This window comes from Aquarana catesbeiana, linkage group LG01, assembly GCF_042186555.1.
Source record: "Aquarana catesbeiana isolate 2022-GZ linkage group LG01, ASM4218655v1, whole genome shotgun sequence".
NCBI classification, from domain to species: Eukaryota; Metazoa; Chordata; class Amphibia; order Anura; family Ranidae; genus Aquarana; species Aquarana catesbeiana.
In genome coordinates, this window is record NC_133324.1 from 238,206,845 (window position 1) to 238,226,106 (window position 19,262).

General features: G+C 42.0%; 1 protein-coding gene and 1 long non-coding RNA gene across 4 annotated transcripts in view; one reads left to right on the top strand and one right to left on the bottom strand.

Annotated features, from left to right (window-relative positions):
• The window catches only part of SH2B3 (SH2B adaptor protein 3), a 230,490-nt gene that overhangs the window by 172,977 nt on the left and 38,251 nt on the right, over positions 1–19,262 (top strand). For both annotated transcript variants that reach the window (XM_073626157.1, XM_073626148.1), the window contains exon 4: positions 14,681–14,782. In XM_073626157.1, coding sequence (XP_073482258.1) covers positions 14,681–14,782 — 102 coding nt within the window. The remainder of the gene's footprint in view (positions 1–14,680; positions 14,783–19,262) is intronic.
• The window catches only part of LOC141139748 (uncharacterized), a 52,547-nt gene that overhangs the window by 15,675 nt on the left and 17,610 nt on the right, over positions 1–19,262 (bottom strand). The window contains exon 3 of one of the 2 annotated variants that reach the window (XR_012243799.1): positions 13,664–14,051. The exons of the other annotated variant lie outside the window; for it this stretch is intronic. This is a non-coding gene — a long non-coding RNA (uncharacterized lncRNA). Of the gene's footprint in view, positions 1–13,663; positions 14,052–19,262 lie in introns of those variants that run through there. 2 annotated transcript variants of the gene reach the window in all.

The following is a 19,262-nucleotide window of genomic DNA, read 5'->3' on the forward strand; positions in this document are numbered from 1 at the left end:
GCGAGTTTAGTCTCACTTTATTGTAGTCAGCATGAAGGGCAAAGATGATGGTGATACTTTACTAATGTGTGACAGAGCACATTGCCATGGCACCTGTACACCCAGGAGATTCCCCTTGCTGGTGTGTTTAGAGAGTAAGGTGGACATTTCTTTGGGAGGTTGTTGAGAAACCTGTGGCTATGCTCATTTATAGTAAAATGTAAAGTTAGTAGACCTCTGCAGTATTCCTTACAATCGTGCAATCACTGTTATTTATACAGTTGTGCTCATAAGTTTACATACCCTGGCAGAATTTATGATTTCTTGGCCATTTTTCAGAGAATATGAATGATAACACAAACACTTTTCTTTCACTCATGGTTAGTGTTTGGCTGAAGCCATTTAATATCAATGAACTGTGTTTACACTTTTTAAATCATAATGGCAACAGAAACTACCCAAATGACCCTGATCAAAAGTTTACATACCCTGGTGATTCTGGCCTGATAACATGCACACAAGTTGACACAAAGGGGTTTGAATGGCTATTAAATGTAACCATCCTCACCTGGGATCTGTTTGCTTGTAATTAGTGTGTGTGTATAAAAGGTTAATGAGTTTCTGGACTCCTGATAGATCCATGCAGCTTTCATCCAGTGCTGCACTGACGTTTCTGGATTCTGAGTCATGGGGAAAGCAAAAGAATTGTCAAAGGATCTGCGGGAAAAGGTATTTGAACTGTAAAAAACAGGAAAGGGATATAAAAAGATATCCAAGGAATTGAGAATGCCATTCAGCAATGTTCAAACTCTAATCAAGAAGTGGAAAATGAGGTGTTCTCTTGAAGCCAAACCACGGTCAGGTAGACCAACTAAAATTTCAGCCACAACTGCCAGGAAAATTGTTCAGGATGCAAAGAAAAACCCACAAATAACTTCAGGTGAAATACAGAACTCTCTGAAAACATGTGGTGTGGCTGTTTCAAGATGCACAATAAGAATGAGGGGCTTCATGGTCGAGAAAGCCATTACTATGCAAATGCCGCAAAGTATCCTGCTTCCAATATGTCAAACAGCACAGAGACAAGCCTCAAACCTTCTGGCACAAAGTCATTTGGAGTGATGAGACCAAAATTTAGCTTGGCCAGAACCATAAACACTACATTTGGAAAGGAGTCAACAAGGCCTATGATGAAAGGTACTCCATTCTTACTGTGAGGTGGATCGCTGATGTTTTGGGGATGTGTGAGCTACAAAGGCACAGGAAATTTGGTCAAAATTGATGGCAAGATGAATGCAGTATGTTATCAAAAAATACTGGACGAACATTTGCATTCATCAGCCAGGAAGCTACGCATGGGTCGTACTTGGACATTCCAACATGACAATGATCCAAAACACAAGGCCAGGTCAGCCTGTCATTGGCTACAGCAGAATAAAATGAAGGTTCTGGAGTGGCCATCTCAGTCTCCTGACCTCAATATCATTGAGCCACTCTGGGGAGATCTCAAACGTGCAGGTCATGCAAGACAGCCCAAGAATTTACAGGAACTGGAGGCTTTTTGCCAAGAGGAATGGGCAGCTTTACCATCTGAGAATATAAAGAGCCTCATCCACAAATACCACAAAAGACTTCAAGCTGTCATTGATGTTAAAGGGAGTAATGCACGGTATTAAGAACTGGGGTTTGTAAACTTTTAATCAGGGTCATTTGGGTAGCTTCTAATGCCATTATGATTTAAAAAGAGTAAACACAGTTGATTGATAATAAATGGCTTAGGCCAAACACTAACCATGAGTAAAAGAAAAGTTTTTGTGTTATCATTCATATTCTCTGAAAAATGGCCAAGAAATCATCAATTCTGCCAGGGTATGTAAACTTATGAGCACAACTGTAAATTATTAGACGTCATTAGAAATCAGTCTCCAGTCCGTGCAAAAAATGGCGCAACTTGCAAAAGGTTCATTTAACGGTTGATAAAGGTGTATTTGCATCTTTTAAAATTTTGGCTGCAACACAGTACTTATACATGCTATACAATTTACTTTAATGTGGAAGAGGTTCTTTTTACCTCTAACTTTCTTATCACTGATATGGCAATATTTCTTAATGGATTAGTTGCAGCCATAGCACCAGAATGTTAAAGCATACCTCCCAACCATCCCAGAATCGCCAGGACTAACACGAGATTTGATCTAAATCCCGGTGTCCAGGCAAATCCCTGTTGAATCCCGGAGTCCAGTGCCTGAACCAGTTCTGGCACTGAGCAAGAGTAACTGGCCTGGCCTTGGGCGGTGAGAGGACCTGTGCTAGAAGGTGGGGTTGGGGGCTGATATGTATTGGGGGGAACATTGGGACGGGAGAGGACTTGGCTAGAAAGAGGGGTAGGGGGCTGATATGTACTGGGGGGGACATGTTGGGATGGGAGAGGACTTGTGCTAGAAGGTGGGATGAGGGTCTGATATGTACTAGGGGGGCACATTAGCATGAGAGAGGACTTGTGCTAGAAGGTGGGTGGGCGCCTGATATATACTGGGGGTGGGCATTTGGGGGGCGGAAGGGACTTGTGCTAGTAGGTAGGGTGGGGTTTAAATCAACTCCCCCTTCTAGAACAAGTCCTGTCCTCTTCCAAAGTGCCCCCCAGTATATATCCTCTTACCCTCAACCCCCCAATCACTCCTGCATATGTACATCCTTTGCTACCTGCCCTGTTTAATACTACTTTAGTTTTCCCTTAATTTATGCTGGCTTATGATGGCTCTGTGGTACTCACATTTCCAATCAAGGGATTTCTTGTGCTCCGCAGCTTGCTAGCTACCAGTATACATCTACATAGCTGGGCAAAGTTCAACAGAATTTATACATTAGGTAGCTCTTGTGAATTGCTATTTACTATTTTCTTGTATCAAAGTTCCCCCCCAAAAGTGGAACTTCCACTTTAAGCACTCCTTGCCCCCTTACATGCCACATTGGGCATGTAATTTTTTTTGGGGGTGGGGAGCAGGTACCTAGTTTTGACAGGTACCCAGCTCCCACTTCCTGTTCTCGTTGCCTCACCGCCTAGGCGACTCCTCCTCCTCCTCTCCCCCTCCCTCTCTGCAATCTTCTTTGACACATCACAGGTCCCAGACTGCCTGGCTACTAAGAGAGCGCAGCGTGACTTGCGCATGTGCAGTGCGCACCCGTCTGTGAAGCCGCAAGCTGTCACAGCCGGATGCCCACACTTGCAATGTCGTGGAGAGGCAGGGGAGAGGAGCGAGGCTTCGGGCGGCCGTATCGCTGAACCATGGGACATGTGAGTGTCTGTTTATTAACCACTTCCATACATTTTCACCCCCTTCCTGCCCAAGCCAATTTTCAGCTTTCAGCGCTGTCGCACTTTGAATAACAATTGCGCGGTCATACAACACTGTACCCAAATGAAATTTTTATCATTTTTTCCCCACTAATAGAGTTTTCTTTTGGTGGTATTTGATCACCCCTGCTGTTTTTATTTCTTGTGCTATAAACAAAACAAGAGTGACAAGTTTGAAAAAAACACAATATTTTTTACTTTTTGATATAATAAATATCCAAATGTTTTTTTTTAAAACCAATTTTTTCCTCAGTTTAGGCCGATATGTATTCTTCTACATTTTTTGGTAAAAAATATCGCAATAAGCATATATTTATTGGTTTGCGCAAAAGTTATAGCGTCTACAAAATAAGGGGATAGATTTATAGCATTTTCATTATTTTTTTTTTTTACTAGTAATGGTGGCGATCTGCGATTTTTATCGTGACTGCGATATTGCGGCGGACACATCGGACAATTTTGACACATTTTTGGGACGATTCACATTTATACAGCGATCCGTGCTATAAAAATGCATTGCTTACTGTATAAATGTGACTGGCAATGAAGGGGTTAACCAGGAGGGGGCGCTGTAGGGTTAAATTTGTTGCTAGGGAGTGTTTCTAACTGTGGGGGGAGGGAACTCACAAGGGGAGGAGACCGATCGGTTTTCCTCTGTACAAGGAACACACCATCGGTCTCCTCCCATCTGACAGGACGTGGATCTGTGTGTTTACACACACAGATCCACGGTCCTGCCCGGTTACCGGGCAATCGCGGGTGCCCGGCGGACATCGAGGCCGCCAGCCACGCGCACCGGGACCCAAGCGATGCGGCCCCCTGCGCCCCCCCTGGGCTGCCTGGAAGGCTGCGCCGTCATATGACGGCGGCCCAGAACAACAGCTGCACCGTCCCGCCGTCATATGACGGCGGGCGGGCAGCAAGTGGTTAAACACTTTTTGTAGCTGCTGACTTTTAATAAACTTGCAAATGAGTGGAACTCTGTTTTAAATGGTTAGTTTAAATAGTTTTCCAAGCAGGCTAAAATTTTGGTGCAGTTTGGTGGTGTATCGTCGTTGGGTTGTACCGTAAACAGTAACAAGTATATACTATAGAGTGCTACATTTCAACAACTTTCTTTTCTTTATAAAGTGCAGAAAGTAATGGTAGAATAGAAAAATATAAAAACTTAATTTCTTTATGTAGCCTATATTTTCAGAAAAAAACTATTTACATTACAGAAATTAAAGTGGAAGTCCACTCAAAAGCTAACTGAGCTTAAGGCCTCATTCCCACGTTAAAAAACGAGCTGTAAAGCTAGTACTGACGCCAGGCAAAAAGCAGTGTTAAAAACGCGATTTTATCCACGTTCAAGATGATCCGACTTGCAGTGCAACTTGTGTGCTGAGAATCTTGAAGGGGAACCCCACCAAAATGTAAAAAAATTTTTGTGTGAGGTCCCCCCCAAGATGATACCAGATCCTTCGGTCTGGTATGGATCTTAAGGGGAACACTCCACGCCAAAAAAATGGAGATGGGGTCCCCCAAGATCCATACTAGACCCTTATCCGAGCGAGCACCCCCCCTCCGAACCATACCAGGCCCCCACACCAAAGCACCTTGTCCCCATGTTGATGAGAACAAGGGCCTCTTCCCGACAACCCTTGCAATTGGTTGTTGGGGTCTGCAGGCGGGGGCTTATCGGAATCTGGAAGCCCCCTTTAACAAGGGGGCCCCCAGATCCCGGCCCCCCACCCTGGGTGAATGAGTATGAGGTACATCGTACCCCTACCCATTCACCTAAAAAAAAGTTTCAAAAATAAACACACTACACAGGTTTTTAAAGTATTTTATTAAGGCAGCCCCGGGTTTTCTCCCTCTGCTGGTCCTTCTCCCCTCTCCGGTTCCTCTCTTCCTCTCTGCGCTGTCTTCTCTCTCCGCTGTCTCTCGCTCTTTTGCTGGGTCTTCTCGCTCTTTTGCTGGGTATTCTCCCTCTGTTCTTCTTCGGATGTTGACTCGACGCAATCTCCCAGTGTAATGCTGGGTCCACCGTGTGCAATGACTTATATTGGCATGGGGTGGGGCCACCCGATGATATAATTTGGAGGCCACGCCCCTTGTAATGTCATCACCCCATCATGCTCCGGATGGTGACGTTACAAGGGGCATGGCCTCCAAATTCCGTCATCGGGTGGCCCCGCCCCATGCCAATATAAGTCATTGCACACGGCAGATCCAGCAATAAACCGGGAGATTGCGTCGATAATGCACACATTCCCAAGACATATAAGTGTGAATGGTGCCTAAAACTGTTTACAGAAAAGATATCATGTAAAATCATGTTAGATAATGTTGCAATACTTGTTCTCGCGCAACATTGTCTACCTCTGAAGAAGTTGATTTTTTTTTTTCAGCAAAACACATCAGTAAGCCCTTTGTCCAACCTGCACAAGCCCAGAAGGTACTCATAGAGACCATTAATTAAACAATATGAATATCAGAAAAACAAATCTCTTTATATGTTTTAATTAACCATGCAACTAGGAAGGAGGGTTTAAAGTGATTGTAAAGTCTCATTTTTTTTTCTATAAAAATAACAAACATGTCATACTTAAGCTGCTCTGTGCAGTGGATTTGCACAAAACAGCCCAGATCCTCCTCTTCTCGGGTCCCCCAGGGGCGCTGCTGTCTCCTCCCTCCTGTTGAGTGGCCCCATAGCAAGCAGCTTGCTATGGGGGCCCCCAAGCCGAGCTGCAGCACTGTATGTTCATTCAGACATGGAGCTGCGGTTCAGCCCTGCCCCCCCTCTCCTGATTGGCTAACTGACTTTGATGGACAGCAGCGGGAGCCAATGGCTGTGTCTCAGCCAATCAGGAAAGAGTGTCCCGGATGGCCGAAACACTCGTGGATGTCACTGGACAGAGATGGGCCTCCGGTAAGTATTAGAGCGGCTGCTGCACACAGAAGGCTTTTTATCTTAATGCATTAAGATAGAAAACCTTCTGCCCTTACAATCACTTTAAGATTATTTTAATTTCTGTTTAATAAAATGTAACCATTCAGCTAATTTATTTTTTTTTATTCAGAACTTCTTTGTATGAAATGCATACCAATAAAATTCCAGCCTTCATGATATTAGAAGTATACGTTTGTAAAGTGGGAAAATAAGGATATGAGTATCATACACCAAAGTTATACTTATCTGTCTTGTGTTGGAATGTTTTTGCTGGATGCTTACTGGTTTATTGTTTGTTCTGTGTGTTATAGAAAAACCTTTATGACAAGAAAGTCACGTTTACTGAGTTCAGTAGCTCAGGTTGCAATTCTGCACACAGACACATAGCTGAATCAGGGTGTGTTAGTACACCTAGTTTACTTTTATGTGAGTTCTGTGTAATACATTAAAGATCAAATTGTAGAAGGGTGTGCTGAGCCTGTGTTAGATAGCAACCTCTCTTCTTGATGTGTTGTTCAGGCACTTAAAGTCAAGTTGTGAATACTTGTTGAAGTAATTTGTGGACATTCAGTTTTTGTAGCTATGTGAAAGCTTGGAGCCTAAAAGTGGTTGTGTGTTGGGATGCCTCTCCTGCATTACATACATACACGAAAACGGTTCCCAGATGACTAGATTATTGAGAAAAGGGGGCTAGAGTGAATAATTGCACTACAGCACTACTGGTTGAAAACAAAGCGGGTTTAAGCCCAAACACAAAAATGTAATGGATGGAGAGTCTGACAATAGCACGCCCCCCATGTTTACATTACCAGTGGCTATGCAGGTGCACTGTACATGTGGCTTTGCTCCACTTTTTATGGACAGACCTTCGTTGTGTACGTCACCAAGCTGTCACCTTCCTATAGACTTGTCAGATATGTGCCGAATTAGCACATTTTCTATTGATTTTGATGACTTTGGAGCAGGTGTACATTTGTTCTGGACTATTAGAAAGTTGCGTTTTTGTTTTTTTTTTGTTTTTTGTCCTGGAACACAGATGGAAGTCTGTGGCTTCAGATTTAGCCAATGAGCATTATACATCATACTGGGTAAATCAGATTTCCTGGCACGTGGGGTCTTTGCTCTCTTCTCACCAAAAAAGACCCCGTTGTTCCAGTAAGTCAATATTAAATGACTAGTGTGAGCCCAGAAACAGAGCCGTGCATTTATTCCTCAGTCTGTATGTGCATGATGTGTAAATACACAGTGCCGCCATGGAATTGCACTGTTTAGTTTTTATTTGAAATAAAGCAGCACTTTACTTGTAACCCATACACTGCTGGTATGATTAGCTGGTTTGTTTTTTTCAGTCAGCACTCTGATTTCCTCCATTTTATTTATCAGAAGGTCATTAAAGTATATGTTACCCCAACATATGTGTCTGATGTTCCATGTACTTGTGTTAAAATATATCCTGTTCTCTTTGTATTGTTATTAACATAGTTGACTGGAGTATGAGGGTGATTTACTATAGTCAAATAGGCTGTTCACTTTGTAAGGGAAATTTCCCCAGAGCTTAGTGAATGTGGAGAAAGTACTCTTTGCATAGAATACCTAATCACATATGAGGTAAATAAAAAAACAGCATTTCCGCTTGCACGTGATTGGATGATGGAATTCAGGAGAGCTTCGCCTTCTTTTGCAACTTCCCTTGTAAAGTGAACAGCATATTTGACTTTAATTGGTGCCTTTATGCTACAGGTCATGATGGCTGTGAAAATATGATCTCTCATCTGGAAAGTACAACCAGGGCTTGCAGATGGGTCACATTGGGTGACTTTCCTCGCTTGTCTGTGCGTGTCTTCAAGTGAGACTTAAGCAAAACATTTTCTTAACATTTTAATCACTCTAAAATTACTGTGAAAATGATGCCACATCCCTAAACATATCAATATATTGAAGATAAACTAGCCTAAGATGAGACTTTGGAGGCACAACGTTTACAATAAAACTTTACGTTTATGAATCCTCCAGGTTTTCTCCAAAGCCTTTCCCATCCTCTGGAGCTTCCTGCCCCAGTATGCCCGGTCAGCCCCTACCCTGTCCGCCTTTATGCGATCCCTAAAAACTCACTTATTCAGGGAAGCCCACCCCACCTCCACTTAAAGCGGGGTTCCACTCAAATTTTTAACTTAATCTTACCCCCTTCAGTTAACTGCATAGATGTTCAAATGCCACACGAAATTTTTTTTTATCGCTGTAATTACCTTTATATTGTACTTTATTGTGGCACTTCCTGTCTCTCCTCCCATGGGAGTAGGCGTGTTTATTGCCTTTCCCCGGCGCCGCACTGTCTCCTGGGAGCTTAGTGTCAGGCTTCCCAAGATTCAGTGCGGAAACAATGATCATGCGTGTGAACAAGCTTTGAATGAACAGCATTCACCACATCCCGGAAATCAGTGCTTGTGGGCTTCACATGCCCACAAGCAAGATGGAAACAGCCAGCATCACATTTTTTAAGTTATTCTTCAGTACAAAAACAGACAGAGGCGGAAATATTACACCCAAACTGTGAGTATTATTTTGGGATTAGCAAATTGTCTCAATGACCTAAAAAAAAAAAAAAAAAAGATTGGTCGCCGGACTCCCACTTTAGGAACTCCATCAGATCATCCCCGTAGCTATTACCTTTTGTACCTCCTTCCCCTCCCTTTAGACTGTAAGCCTCATGAGCAGGGTCCTCCTATTCCTACTGTATTGAACTATATTGTAATTGTACTGTCCCCCCTCTATATTTTAAAGCACTGCGCAAACTGTTGGCTCTATATAAATCCTGTATAGTAATAATAATAAAAAATCCATAATTGACCAAATACAAAACATTTAGTTCCTGTTCACAAGGATCGGCCTTCAAAGTCGTCCGACTCTGAAGCTGCCCCGCACAGCGTGACCTCAGTGCCACTTGCAAATGAATGGAAGTCAACGCAAGCCACTCCGAAGTTGTACAGGAACCTTTTTCTAAGTCGGAGAGATTCAGTGGAGCGATTGAATGGAGCGCAACTTGTCAGGCTGACAAGTCGTCTGACAGGTCGCCCTTGTGTGAACCAGCATTTACACACTACTGACAAAAAAACTTGTAATTAAAATAGAAGAGAATCACATCATAGGCATTGACATATATTATCTTATCAAATATTGATTCTTCTTTGCTCAACATATTTTTTGGATTATTTCATAATCCACTTCTTCAGGAGTCATCAGTATTGTATATTGTTTGCACTAATAAAAATCTAATGACATTCTAAAAAGGAAAAAAGACAGAGGGCGCACAAGCATTGCGCATTACCTTTGCAACACTTTAATGTATAAAGGATACAAATTATGTACTCACAAACAAGTATAAAGTCAAGCATATATTGTACAGTCCATCAGTTGCGTCATCCAGCAAGATCAGCTGGGTGTCCCCTCTTCTTCAGAGATCTGAAGAAGAGGGGACACCCTCGAAACATGTCAGCGGCTTTTGGATTACACATCCCACCATTGCAACTGGCCAGCTGATCTTGCTGGATGACACAATTGATGGACTGTACATTATATGCTTGACTTTATGCTCGTTTGTGAGTACATCATTTTTATTCTTTATACATAAAAGTGTTGCAAAGGTAATGCGCCCTCTGTCATTTTTCCTTTTTAGAATGTCTTCTGGGTTCCCCCTGATCTGTTATGAGTGGCAGCACAGCTAACGTGGTGGTTTGACTAGTGAAGATTGTCTTGTACCATTCTTTCCAATCTAGTGCACGGCTATCTCTTGAGCGCAGGAGTTTTTGACTTTTTTCTGTAGAAATCTAATGAGTAGGGCCCTCTGATTCCTCCTGTATTGAATTGTATTGTAACTTTACTTTCTGCCCTAACGTTGTAAAGCGCTGCGCAAACTGTTGGCGCTATATAAATCCTGAATAATAATAATATACAATAATCTTAATTAATAGCATATATGGGGGAGGAGGTGATGGATGTGTGGGAGTGGGTACCCTGAGAGTCCCCCATATAGACCCATACACATGGTACCCCTGGGTGGTGTGCTTGGTAAACTTAGGATTGTATTGCAATGGGATGGTATAACTATATTGTGTTATTAATTATGATTACTGTATATTTCTTTTAGTGCATACAATAGACAATGCACCTGAAGAAGTGGATTATATCCAAGAAAAGCATTGAGCAAGGAAGATAATATACATCATTGTCTATAATGTGATTTTCTTCTATCTGAATTAGAATTTTTTGCAGTAGTGTGTAAATATTTTGTATTTTATCTAGTATGGAATAACCCCTTCAGATCCGCGCTATAGCCGAATAATGGCTACAGCGCGGATCTGCTTTGCCAGGAGGCCGTCAATAGACGCCCCCCTAAACGGCGCACGCTGTGATCACCCGAGTCTCAATGAGACTCGATCCCGACCCCTTACCATGTGATCACCTGTCAGCCAATGACAGCTGATCACATGATGTAAACAGAAGATCGGTAATTGTTTTTTTTTTCTTCTCACGCTAATAGCGTGAGGAGAAAAAAAAGACAATCACCAGCTTCTGTTGAAGGGACATCAGTCCTGAAGAGGAAAAGGTGAAGCCGCCTATGTGCCCACCAGTACCACCTGCCAGTGCCACGAATCAGTGCCCATTAATCAGTGCCCACCAGTACATCAGTGCCAGCAATCAGTTCACCTATCAATGCCCACGAGTGCCACCTATCAATGCCCACCAGTGGTGCCTCATCAGTGCCACCTAGCAGTGCTGCCTATTAGTGTCACCTACCAGTGCCCATCACTGCCACCCATCAGTGCCACCTATAAGTGCCCTTCAGTGCCACCTATCAATGCCCATCAGTGCCACCTATCAATGGCCACCAGTGCCGCCTATTAGTGCCCACCAGTGCTGCCTATTAGTGCCTATCAGTGCCGCCTTATCAGTGCCCATCATTGTCGCCTTATCAGTGCCCATCATTGCAGCCTATCTGTGCCTATCAGTGCAGCCTGTCAGTGCCCATCGGTGCAGCCTATCAGTGCACATCAGTGTAGCCTTATCAGCGTAAATCAATGAAGGAGAAAAATTAACTATTTGCAAAATTTATTAACAAAATATAAAATGGTTTTGTATTTTTTTGAAAAAAATGTGGTCTTTTTTAATTTTTTTAACAATAAATAAAAAACCCAGAGGTGGTCAAATACCACCAAAAGAAAGCTCTATTTGTGGGGAAAAAATGATAAAAATGTCATTTGGGTACAGTGTTGTATGACCGTGCAATTGTCATTCAAAGAGTGACGGCACTAAAAGCTGAAAATTAGTCTGGGCAGGAGGGGGGGGGGGGTTAGGTGCCCAGTAAGCAAGTGGTAATAAGCGTAAAGTTTTATTTTAAATGTCGTGCCTCCAAAGTCCCATTTTAGGCCAGTTTATATTCAATATATTTTTAAAGTTTTAGATACAGTGAAGAAAAGATGGAGAAAAAGATGGAGACCCTGTCAGGCTTCTGCTGCTGTGTTAAGCCACTGGGGAGATTTTTTCTCCCTTCCTGTCCCTGTGATATTTATTCAAAAATGGGGGGGGGGGGGGGGCAGGAGGGATGAATGAGAGAAAATCTCACTAAATTCTGGCATAAAAAATGCTATCTACATCTGTAATCTTAAGTCAAAAAATGATGTTCCATTGCTCCCAGCCTCACCCAGATTTTTTTTTTTTTTTTTTGCTGTGACCTGTTAGAGGGTGGCTACATTCATTCTTCATGGTCCTACTGTGTGTGGGAATGTAGTCACCCTCTCTTGCTTGCTCTCAAAATAGAGTAGGGACTAAAGGATTTATTGTGTGCATAGAACAGTGCACACGACTGCACCTAATGTTCACTATTTGATATAACCACGCAGAGGTGAGGGGGGAGAGAGGTTCTGGAGCTCAAGGAGGACATAACAACGAGGCAGAAAAACACAGTACTTTTCCTGCAACTTTTGACATCAGAGTCGCATGACGAGTCGTACCTCATGATTCACACCAACTTCATAGTAGTCCCTGTACTCGTTTGGTCCGACTTTGATGCGACTTGAGGTCCATAGACCTCAAGATTACACATTTTCTGAAGTTGTGGCAGAATCGTGGTAAAGTCACGGCAGAAGTAATGGTTGTTTATGGATTATTTTTGGAGAATAGGGATATTGTTTTGTGTCACTTTAAGACAGAGATTCTGGAGGGCTTGTGTATCATTTATTTATTAGTGTGTTTTGATGTTGTAATAGAGTAACATGTTTTTATGCTGAACTGTATGTATACATTTTATGTAGGTGTGGATTGCCAGTGCTCAGCTGCGATATATCCATTTGAGGAATTGCATGGTAATTTAGAAAAAGGCAGATAATGTATACAGAGATCTATTAAAATGTAACATATGCCTCACAAAAATCCGAATGTGTCTGCAATCCAGCTCAGGAGCGGTGGAGCTACAGAGGAGAAGGAACATTTTCTTTTCGTTCTCTAACTTTTGAGAAGTCAAGGTTAAGTGCCGGTTCACTCCAGCGCAATGTCAGACATTGCATGTGATTCTCACTGCTGTGCAGATCACTTGCGGTGTCTGTGCGATGCAAATTCAGCCATACAGATTGTATGACTGAATTTGCATCGCATTTGGACCAAAATCGCGCCACCTTTTTTTTTTTCTCTGCACCAGAATCACAACCATGAGATCCTATTCCTGTCCGAATTCACAGTTCGCACAGCGATAAGCGAACCGATCTGGGGGAGTTATTAACTTTCTATTGACACCCGCAGTGGTTCGCATAGGGCAGTGTGAACTGCCTGCAAGTTCTATGCAATGTGGGAACCGGCACTGGAATCGCACTGGTTCCCGCATTGTGCTGGTGTGAACCGGCACTAAACCCTCTCTGACTTACAATGCACAACCCGGGTACATAAACCATCAGGCATAGGGCTACTCCCATCAAACTGATCATACGCTATACAAACTATAATCAATTGTTTAGGTTTGTCCTCATATTACATAGTTTTGTACAATCAAATTGTAGTGTGTATAGCCACCCAATGGTCTGCCGTCAACTATGTAGCGCAAGGACCTGCTTGATTTGATACAAATTGAATGGATAGATGTTTCCTCCTTACATAGTTTCCTAAATCTAAAGGAGATTTTACAGAGATTGTACAATAAGATGTGTATGGTGTATGGCCACCTTAAGATATATCTCTCCCCTGGTTCCTCCATTGGGATTTAAACTATTGATACAACTGAATGCATAGTCATTAGTCTCTGTAAATGTCAATGTTCGTTTTGCAAACCTGCACGGGGGGTTCATGCATCATTTTGTATGATTGAAAATGCCAGTAAAAACTACATTTAAATGAAGAAAAAAATAACAAATTTGTTGTTTCCAATCTTTTAATGTGTAACTTGAACCATCCAGTGTAAAATTAACATTGTGGGGATAATAATTTGCTTTGTCGTTGTACTTCTCTGTGCAATGGATGTTAGAGCTGCGGTCTTCTCTTCTCTACAGCCATTCAAAGTTCTGAATTATAAAGCTTGTCTGAGAGTTCAAAAAAAGGAGGCAGACAGCTGAAATTACAGTCAGAGGAGGGCTCTGAGAGCTGATTGGAGGGAAGAGACACACCCCTCCCCCTTCATACAGCACACAAGAACAGAGCTGAGGCTGTCAATATGCTGGAGCTTCCTCCCTGTCACCATTGTTCTCTTGGTGTCAGGAAAACTTGTCAGAAGTGATTCATGCTGATAGCAGAGGAAAGAAGCTGCAGACAGAAATTACACTTAGTGCTAATTGAGAAAAGTACACACTATAGAGGGATATACTTTGTTCCTATTTCATTTCTGAGGTTTTCAACCACTTTAAAGTAGAACTAACGACAAAACTTTTTTTTTCATTTTGGATAGAGTAAGGGAGGGTTATAACCCGTGTTCGTTTTTTCTTCTTGCCATCTGTGTCACATTGGGGGGATTGTCACAAGGGTCACCAGAACAAGTGTCTCCTTTGAAAGATTTCCCCTCTGTTCCTGTTCTGGTGACAACCCAAAATTTGGGATTTTCTTTCACTTTCAAGATCAGTGATAATGGCAAATAGGACAAATAGAGAGGGTTAATCCTCTAACTGTAGCACAGAAAGCAACTAAAACCTGACAAGGTTTCTGATCCCTCTCCACTCTACCCAAATTTAAAAAAAAAAGGTTTTGCCTTTAGTTAGGTGCACCATGGCCATTACTATTGAAGGTGCCTCAGACAGGTATTAACCTTGATGACAGATTGGCTTTCATCATCTGTTTATACCAGGTCCTTGGTTTTGTAGGTGAGAGTTTAACAAAGTGTTGTATTTGTATTTTATACTTCATTTACTTATAGCCCTACATCTTTCTGTCCTCTGCAGTGTTCCAAACCAAAATTACGGGTTCATTGTTCGGCCATCCATGAAATAAGAAAATGCAGCCGTCTGGAGATGCCGGATAACATTAACACATTTGTGCTTAAGGTAAGAGCTTTGCAGAAAAAACTATGTCTAAAAGACAGTGGGGTGGATTTACTAAAGGCAAATAGACTGGGTGCTTTGGAAGTGCAGTTGCACTCATTTTCACCAGAGTTAGTGAATGTGGTGAAGCTCTACTGATTTCCATCATCCAGTAATGTGCAAGAAGCAAAAATGCTGTTTTTTTTGTTTTTTTTTTATCTTCCTTGCTGATTGGGTATTCTTTAAAAAGCGAAGCTTTGCCGTATTTATTAAGCTCTGGGGAAAATGAGTGCAACTGCACTTTCAAAGTGCCCAGTCTATTTGCCTTTAGTAAATCCACTCCACTGTAGGTGTTTCTGTTGGCCTCCAGATTGGACTTATTCTCTCCTGTTATACATATCAGTTTTACATACATTTATGTATCTGCATAGCTGGCCAATACTAGCAATAGCCTTTTCTACTTAAAAAATTGTGTTTTATGTCTTGTATTTTCTTTATTATGTTAACAAACAAAATATAAAACTTTTAAATGTGTCTCTAGTTCACATTCAAAGCCCAACTCTGGGCTAAATGTTTTTAAAATGTTCCCCCTAGAGGTTGGAAAAAAGCTGCTCTGGCTGCAATACCCTTCTTCATTCTTGGAATATGTACCACAGTACCTCCCCTTCCATGCAAGAGGTCCTCAGTCTTCCAGATTTAATGATGTTCAGGGTCACCCAACCTAGAAGACTGAGGAAAGGTTGTGAGTGCAGAGTGTCATGGCTCTGAACACAGTGCAGCGCTGTGCGCTCACAGTGCATCCATGCAGAGAGTTGAGCTGATGTGGTAAGATTAGTTAGACTTCCTGAATCATCCAGGACTGCCCATCTCCTGGAACAGCCTGAAGAGGCCCCCAGCATGTCACATGTTCCCTAAGAAGATATTAGAAAAAGGTAAGTCAAGAAAAAGAACGAAAGCACAACATATTGCTGGTGGGAGAGGGGTCACAATAAGGGGGCTGCTGTATAAATAGGAGGTGTTGGGCCTTCAACAAGCAAGTGTGCTAATTGCCTGACTTTAATGCTCCCTGGGGTTGATTTACTAAAACTGGAGAGTGCAAAATTTGGTGCAGATCTGCACAGAAACTAATCAGCTTCTAGGTTTTATTGTCAAAGCTTAACTGAATAAGCTGAAGTTAGAAGGTGATTGGCTACCATGAACAGCTGCACCAGGTCTGCAATTTTAGTACATTAACCCCACTGAGTCACTGGTCCAGCATGCAGCAAATGAAGGCAAAGTAAAATCAGAACACCTGGTCTTCCTATTTTTTTCTGTGTTTGTGATTAGGGCCCCTTTCACACATGCGGAGCGTTCATTTCATCCGTTCAGTCACATTAGGTTTACATCAGTTTCTCATCAGCTGCTCATCAGTTTCTGATTGGCATCCATTGTGGGCACTGATTGGCATCCCTGGTGGTCTAAGGTGGCATACCTGGTGGTGACAGTGTGAGTATCCTTGGGGGGGGGGGGGGCTGATAATCAATCAGCACAGACCCCGCCTGTCAGAGGAGCAGGCAATTGGCTCTCCTCTACTCGCGTCTGACAGACGTGAGGAAAAGCCGATCAACGCCTCTTCCTGTTTACATCGTGATCAGCCGTGATCATCTGTCAGAGACTCTTTACCTAGATCAGAGTTGCGGTGTCATCGATCACCGCGATGAGCGCCCCCGGGCTTGATATCCTGGTGACGTCATATGACATCCGGCCAGGCTTTCAAAACCACTTTGCCGCCATCATTTTGCTATATGGCGGACGGCAAGTGGTTAAATCCACTACTAATTCAAAAACGGATACAAAAACGAACCGTTTGTCTGTTTACATCAGTTTTTTGTCCGTCTTGTTTTTTTAAATAGGGCTTTGATCAGTTTCAAAAAACAGATGTTGAAGGAAGCGGATGTAAACTGATGATTGGCTTTAACCTCCCTGACAGTATTCCATAGTGTGGCTCACGGTTAAATTTCAGCACCATTAGCGGTAACCCCGACCCACACTCGGGATTACATCTCAGGATCCTGGTGCAGGTTACTGACCTTGTCCCCAGGATCCTGCGATGTCCTCCCGCGCTGTCTGCAGGCTCCGTCTTCAGCCCGAAGCCTCTCTGTGCCAGGCTCCGTTCCCTGCGAGCGTCGCGACGCACAGGGGCGGCGCCTGGTGGCAAATTCAAAAAAATTTAAAAATCATAACACATACAGTACTGTAATCTTACAGATTACAGTACTGTATGAAATCATTTTGCTTCCCTTTTGTCCCCAGTGCTTTGGCCCATGCCCTGCATGCAGTTTTATATTATATATACTGTTGTTTCTGCCTGGAAACTAGAGATTGTCCATAGCAACCAAAAAGTGTCCCTTTACGTCAAAAGTGGCTTTAGACAGCTAGAAAACAGCGATAGTAAATTAGAACACTTGCAGAATTGAGCGATAGTGAATGGTGGGGAAATTTATGTTATTATTATTATATATATATTTTTTTTAATTATTTATATTTATTTATTATATTATAATTTATGATTTTGTGTTTCAAACTTCATCATACCCAGGATATCTACTAGACTCTTGGTGGACAGATCTAAGTGTGTTATTGCTAAGAATTACAGACCTACAATATAAAGTGCCAAATTTCTATGCAAAATAACTGTACCACTTTGAGACGCAAAAATATGAAATAATCATACCGCCAGGGAGGTTAGAAAGATATGTAAATGCTTCATGTCTGAAATTTCCATTCACAAAATTTAATTGAGAAATGGAGTTTAGAGAGAACTGTTGAAGCCATGACCAAGAAATTTCTTCCATAGAACCACTTAAAAAAATGATTAGGTATACCAAATAGAACCAGCATAAAACCAAGTGAAAAGTCTAGCTATCTTGGAAGTAGTGGTGCTCCAGTCCAGTGGTCAGCATTGTTTGCACCAATATGATATTTGTGGAAGTCATCACAAGGCAACCTTATCTGCAATCTCATCATAAAAATCAGAGTCAGAATTTTGCAACACAACATTTATTTAAGCCAGAACCATTTAGAGCCAAGTGCTGTGGTCTGATTGAACAAGAATGAACTCTGAATACAATCACAAAATGTAGGCTTGGAGTAAAAAAGTATATCATTTAAAGAAATGAATGCCAACTGTTAAGCAGTTGTGTTTTTGGGTTGTCTAAAAGCCAGTGGCTTACAAAATGCTGAACGGGTATAGAGGAGGATGGAGATTATACTAAGTGACAACAAATCCTGGGGAATATTTAAGAAACTGAAAGGAGGTTGGGTAATTCAATAAAGTAGTCCCCAAAAACATACCCTAAATTAACCATGCAACAAAGGTTAAAATTACTAATGAAACCAGACAAAATGCAGCTGGAATATTTTACCCCTTTGCACCGGAGGGTAAAAGAAATGTTAATGCACAATTTTTCTACTTTGCCATGTGTTAGTTGAACCGTTAGTAAATATCATCACAAGGGTGGATTATACCTTGTTTTTTCAGGACAAATTGGGCATTCATTTGATTGTAAATGGTAAGAGCCCTTTCACACTGACGCAGTTTTCAGGCGTTTTAGCGCCAGAAATAGCGCCTCTAAAGCACCTGAATACTGCCTCCCATGCCGTCCGAATGTGAAAGACTGAGTGCTTTCACACTGGGGCAGTGCATCCCGTTAAAAAAAATCTTGCAAGCATCATCTTTGGGGCTCATTAAAAAAAATGCGATTCGGAAGAGCCAAAACACGGGTGTTTTTAATCCCTTCTTCAGCCGCTAGTGCTAACGCTAATGCACAGGTGGCTCCAGTGTGAGAAGGGTCTAATGGATATCTCCCAACTTATTTTTATTATCAAAGGAAAACTGGCCCAAAATAGTAAAAAAAAAGTTTAAATTTAGCTGTGTATTTCTAGTTTCTACCATAACCTACCACCAAAGAACAACCCACAATAAATGCTCCTGCTCCCAATGATAGCCACGATACCACATATGTGTATGTTATGTGTTGTTTGTATCCGTGGTACATCCCAGAAACAATAGTGCGCATTTTACTTTTTTTATTTTTTTCTACTGAAAACTCACTGACACTGATAATAATTTAAAAAAAAAAATTTTTTTTTACATCCTGATCAAAATATACTGACCGTGAACTTTGACCCTGACTTTGACCCAAACACAAACCCTGGCACTGACCTAGATCAAACCTTGAGAGAGAGAGATACAATGTATCTTTCCTCTTCAGGGGTGGGCTTCACAGTGACTGATCACTTGATAGCCAATCAGAGCTATCACAGCGATCAGGTGACCCTGAACCCGGTGAGACTCTGGTCTCTTTGGGAGCGTGTTGTGTGGCCCGCTGCCAGCACTAAGACAGATACACATACAGTTAAGTCCATATATATTTGGACACAGGCAAAATTTTTTTTTTTTTTTTTTTTTTAGGTATTTACCAAAACATGTTTAAGCTATATTTATATAATGGATATGGGCTGA